This window comes from Cannabis sativa, chromosome 9, assembly GCF_029168945.1.
Source record: "Cannabis sativa cultivar Pink pepper isolate KNU-18-1 chromosome 9, ASM2916894v1, whole genome shotgun sequence".
NCBI classification, from domain to species: domain Eukaryota; kingdom Viridiplantae; phylum Streptophyta; class Magnoliopsida; order Rosales; family Cannabaceae; genus Cannabis; species Cannabis sativa.
This window is the reverse complement of record NC_083609.1, coordinates 60,665,260-60,671,259: the sequence shown is the minus strand read 5'-3', so window position 1 is coordinate 60,671,259 and position 6,000 is coordinate 60,665,260. Positions and strand designations below refer to the sequence as shown.

The following is a 6,000-nucleotide window of genomic DNA, read 5'->3' as shown; positions in this document are numbered from 1 at the left end:
TTGTCCCAATCTAATAATCTTGCTAATTTGATAGACACCTTGGTTAGTAGGAGAGGGAATAATTGTCATTGTATTGATAACCTGCTGCTAAATACTCAAACCAGTAGCTAGGAACAGTAGCAATCAATAGAAAGTAACAATGGAGTAGTAGATATTGTGGGAAGCTATTATTGAAGTATAGGAAACATAGTAACACATGAGACAAAGTCTCGTACAATGGTGGAGAGCAAAAGCTCTCCATTGATGCAGAGATTTCACTCAATACTTTGCATACCCAATTACCCATTCTATTCTACTTACCTAATATTTTTTTGCTTACCTATTTATACTACCCTATTCTCCAATAAATAACCATCTCAATACAATGACAATTATACCCTCTCATACTAACTACGGTGTCTAAAAATAAAATAAATTGGATTCTAAACAATCTAAGCATAAATCATTTCAATCTCAGACTCTCAAGTCTCTCAAATTAAAGTGAGCAATGAGTTCATGTTATTGCTAACTGACAAGATAAGATAAAAGACTAAATTATTACTGGAATATATCAAACTATATTTATCTTAAGAACCATTTCATGGAACCACATTATGAAAACAGATAAATCTAGTATTATCGTCAATCTTTCAAGATTTACAATTCAAAATATATAAGAAACAGAGGATTATAAACAATAATCTAAGCAGAAATTAAAAGTGAGCAATGTAGAAGAAAGTAAGAACATTTCTCTGAAAATTGAATTTAGTTCATATTATTGCTTCCCATGTCTAATAATACAAACTAGTAAACAACAAACAAACATAATAAAATTTGCTAAATACAACGAATTAAGAACTTGAGATAAACATTACTAAAGAACAACACAAAATTAACTATATTTTCTCTTAAGAACCATTTAATGGAACAACAACATTGTAATGAAAATGATATTAAATAAAGCTACAAGTATCATCAAATCAATCAATCAATCAACTTGGGTACTCATTTGAAACCGAAACCAAAAAAAGATTGAAAATTGAGAGTGAGAAAGAGATAAGATAGATACTGATTGATGATTGATGATTGATCATGGTTGTTGCTGAGCATCCATGTAACCAGCATCAACAAGAACTTTTTCCCTCTTAGCTAACTCAATATCTTCATCTACCATCATCTTCACCAATTGCTCAAATCCCACTTTGGGTTTCCAACCAAGAACTTTCTTAGCCTTAGAAGCATCACCTTTAAGATTATCAACCTCAGCTGGTCTAAAATACCTCTTATCAATAACAACATGATCTCTCCAATTCAAACCCACATTCCCAAAAGCCACTTCCAAAAACTCCTCCACAGTGTGAGAATCCTCAGTAGCCACAACATAATCGTCAGGCTTCTCCTGCTGAAGCATCATCCACATCGCCTCAACGTAATCGCCAGCAAAACCCCAATCCCTCGAAGCCTGAAGATTCCCCAAGAACAGCTTGTTCTGTAAGCCGATCTTGATCCTTCCAACAGCGCGAGTAATCTTACGGGTAACGAAATTCTCCCCACGCCTCGGCGATTCGTGATTGAATAGGATTCCGTTACAGGCGTAGATCCCGTAAGCTTCTCTATAATTCACGGTGTACCAATGAGCCGCGCATTTCGAAGCCGCGTAAGGAGATCGAGGATGAAACGGCGTCGTTTCGCTCTGAGGCGGCGGAGTAGCTCCGAACATTTCCGACGATCCAGCTTGGTAGTAACGAATATGAGATCTGCCCGTAGCTGAGATGTGAGATCGTACGGCCTCGAGGAGACGTAATGCGCCGGTGGCGACGACGTCAGCGGTGTAGTCAGGGATCTCGAACGAAACGGCGACGTGCGATTGGGCAGCGAGATTGTAAACCTCGTCGGGACGAACAATGTCGAGCCAACTACGGAGCGAAGAAGCATCGGTGAGATCGGCGTAGTGAAGCTTCATACGAGCTTTGTGTGCATTGTGTGGATCGATGTAGATGTGATTGATTCGCTGCGTGTTGAAGTTTGATGATCTTCTTATCAATCCATGGACTTCGTAACCCTTGTCGAGGAGAAATTCAGTCAGGTAAGATCCGTCTTGACCGGTTATGCCTGTAATCAGAGCAATCTTACGGTCTGGAGCTTCGCCGCCGTTGGTTGTGGTGGCGGATTCCGATTTGTGTGTGTCGTTGTTTTTGGACGCCATTGTTGATTTAATTTGAGCTTTTTTTTTGGTGAAAATGAGAGAAAATTGAGGAATTTAAGCAGAGACGAAGACAGATCTAATAGCTGAGACGCGGTTTTTTTCGTTATTTTCTGTTGACGAATAAGAATATGACACGTGGTAAAATGAGGGTGTTTTAGTAAATAACTAACAGAATGACGATTTTATCCTTGGTGTCGTCGGTGAGGATGACACGTGGGTGCTGTTGTATAGAAAATTGAGGTATTTATTTAAGCTGAGACGAAGAGAGATCTAATTTCTCGAGAGCATAGCTGAGACGTGGTTTTTTTCGTTATTTCTTGTTAACCAATAGGAAGATGACACGTGTTGGAATAAGGGGCTGTTTAGTAAATGAAAGAGAGTGAGTTGACGATTTTAGCCTTGGGGTCGTCGGTGAGTACACGTGGGGTACGGTTTTCTTTGTATAGTTTGTCCGTGTGGTTATTTAACTTAGGGTTATTTGCGGCAAAACCTCTTAAAGTGCACGGGTTTTTGTAACTAACCCCTAATTTAAAATTTTGGTGGTAAAACTACCTAAATTACTAGTCCGTTAGCAGTTAGCCCTTTCCATCTATTTTTGGCTGTTAAGTGCCAGGTTGGAATGTCCACGTGTACATAGTGTACACGTGGCACAATTTTATTAGTCCACGTAAAAATTTATTTAAAAAAAATAAAAAAATAAAAAAAAATTATTTTAAAATTAAAAAAAAAAATTAAATAATATTTTTTTTTTCCTTTCTTTCTTTTTCTTTTTCTTTCTTTCTTTCTTTTCTTTCTTGCAAACAATCTTTCTCGATCCCCCTCTCTCTCAGCACTCGATCCCCACCTCTCTCAATCTCAGCCATCACTCTCGCTCTATCACTCTGCCCAGACCACCGCCCACACCACAACCACCCTTACTCCGCCCAGACCACCCTTCCTCCACCCAGACCACCACTGCCCACCACAACCGAACTGCCCACACCACCAAAACCACATCTACACACCAAAACCATCACCGAAACCTCTTTTTCAGATCCAAACAAAACCCCACATCCAGATCTAAACACATCAAAGAGACCTCAGATTAAAGAGAAATAAAATCGCAACTAACGGAGAAAGAAAATCGCAAGGGCGAGAGAGAGGGCTTACTGAACACGAGGCTCGTGAGGTGTGGGGTTCTGCGATGGGGCTCGTGAGAACGGAGATCTGTCGATCTCCTCCTTGGTGTCAGACGAGGCTTGTGAGGGTGGAGGACTGTGGTGGCCGCCCAAGGGGGTTTTGAAAACCCTAGATTGAAAACGAGAAAGAGAGAGGAGATCGAGAGAGAGTGATGTAGAGAGAGAGGGTTTGTGTTTGTTTCAAACGAAAGAAAAAGAAAAAAAATAATAAAAAACAGAGAGGAGATCGAGAGAGAGGAGATCGAGAGAGAGTGATGTAAAGAGAGAGGGTTTGTTTCAGACGAAAGAAAAAGAAAAAACCAGAAAAAAATAGAAAGAACAAGAAAAAGAAAGAAAGGAAAAAAAAAAGAAAAAAAATTATTTAATTTTTTATTTATAATTTTTTTTTTAATTTTAAATAATTATTTTTTTTTATTTTTTTATATTAATTTTTTAGGTGGACCAATAAAATTGTGTACACGTGGACATTGCTATGGTGGCTTTGAAGGTGGTCATTGTTATGGTGGTAGAGGCCGAGGTTGTGGGAGTGGTCGTGGCTTCCGAGGTCATGGAAGAGGAGGTTATGGTGGTGGAATTATGCACCCGCTAGAGTTAGGCGGTGGTTACAATGATTACGGAGGAGGTGCACCTATGCAAACCCGAGGTGAGGTTTTATATATTTGATATCATCTTTTTTACTGACAGCGAAAACTAAGTAACATTTAACATGATATTTTTTTTAGGTGACACACCTACTTTAAGTAGAATAATTTACTCAAAAGTTCTTTTATCTCCATCTGCGCACTGACTTGTTATACCCTCAGATCCATTCTCAGCTATTCAATAAATTAAATATCAGGTAATTGAACACTAATTTGTTACAGTCATTTTTTCTTTCATTGCTCTTTTCTTTTGTAGGTAATATTAATTTTTAAATTTAATTCATTTGAATATGGTATTTTATTATCTGGGAACATTATATGTTCCATGATTTACAATGTGTATGCATTTATAGACGAATTTCTTTTAATAATAAAACTAATAGTAATTATAAATAATTGGCAGTGTTAGTTATGGCAACGGCAAAGACAAAGAAATCTAATAAGTTTTCAGTAAATTTCACCATTGGTGGAGTTGCCGCTGTGATATCAAAGAGTGCATCGGCACCAATTGAAAGGATGACGCTTTTGTTGCAAAATCAAGGGGAGATGGTCAAAAGAGGACAGCTGAGGACACCGTACATGGGAGTTGGTGATTGCTTTCAAAGGGTTTTCAAAGAAGAAGGTTTCTTTTTTCTTTTTGGAGAGGAAATCAAGCTAATGTCATATGATATTTTCCTACTCAGGTACGTCTTTTTGGTCTGTTGTTTTATTTATGTAGTTTCTCCTCTTTAATATGTTTTTTTATTCATTGATTATGAATTGTTAGTATGTTTTTTACATGAATAGTAAGTCTATATCGAAGATTTGGAGCTTCAATAATGGAGATTACACTGTACCGAGACATGTACTTTGGAATATATGACACCATGAAGTCTCTCATTTTGGTTTGTCCTTTAGAGGTAACCATTTCAAATCTTTATTTTAAACTTATTATTTGCTATCTATGGAATATGTTAAACGATCCTCTGATAGAAGTTCATTTGGTAATATATTTTTTGTCAATTATTTATTGTATTACTTTATTTTTCTTTTTTTAGAAAATAAAGTGAAATATTTTATGATATTTATAACTAATTAAATTAGATGACATTTAAAAATACAATCGGTATATATCTCATATTAGTGTTGATTGTACATGGTTTATATAGTGACATAATACAATGCAATCAACAAGAGAATTAGTTACAGTTGAAACAAACAAGTAAAAGTTAATCCATCACTCATAATTCTTCTATTTCCTACCATTATCCATGTTATTAGTTTATTAATATATTCGAATTTCTTTGATCTGTTATTGTAGGATTGGTTTCACTTCTTTTATTCATCACACTTATTGAAATTGTTGCTACAATTAATTTGTCACTGTGTATTTTATTTGCTTCAGAATTTCTATCCTCGAAGGTAAGTATTTTATTTATTATTATTCATGTTTGGTTAATTCGTTCCTCGTAGAAAGATTAGAAATTACACATTATGTATTTTATAAATTCTAATCTTTAATAAATTCTACTTGAATTTAAGATTACAATAATAAAACATAGGTAAAAGTCAATGGGCATTGTTGGTGATTCTTTCTATTATCTAACACTAATTGTATTTAAAGAAAATAGAAAATTATTGTAAGCTCACTTTGCTCAATGACCTATTTATGCATTTTGGAGTGCTATATTATATATTGAACTTGATGACAATTCAAAGAGCCTATCTGCTGTTATGTTCACAGATATTTTTGAGCCGTAAATGAAACTGAATACAAGTGTTCTTAAAGTTAACTTTAAAATTGCAATTTTTTTAATCTAATTTTATTTTTAATTTTTTTGTCATACGATCTAAAAATTAGACGGCCGATTATTTAGTTTGTTTTTCAAATTTTAATTTTTGTCGTGTTTCTAATCGAGGAGATATACCAATTTAATTGCAGACTATTATTTTAACTAATTGCTATTAATAAAATTGTATGATTTATTTCAAAACAAAAAATCACACTTAATATTTT

General features: G+C 35.2%; 1 protein-coding gene across 1 annotated transcript; it reads right to left on the bottom strand.

Annotated features, from left to right (window-relative positions):
- Window positions 1–726: 726 nt before the first annotated feature.
- LOC115722287 (GDP-mannose 4,6 dehydratase 1) lies at window positions 727–2,272 on the bottom strand. The gene has a single exon (XM_030651456.2). The coding sequence runs from the start codon at window positions 2,183–2,185 to the stop codon at window positions 1,070–1,072; it is 1,116 nt and encodes a 371-aa protein (XP_030507316.2). The 5' UTR covers window positions 2,186–2,272; the 3' UTR covers window positions 727–1,069.
- Window positions 2,273–6,000: the final 3,728 nt, after the last annotated feature.

Bases quoted from the DNA above. Each gene is read 5' to 3' on its own strand.
- LOC115722287 (XM_030651456.2), bottom strand. From the start codon at position 2,185: ATGGCGTCCAAAAACAACGACACACACAAATCGGAATCCGCCACCACA.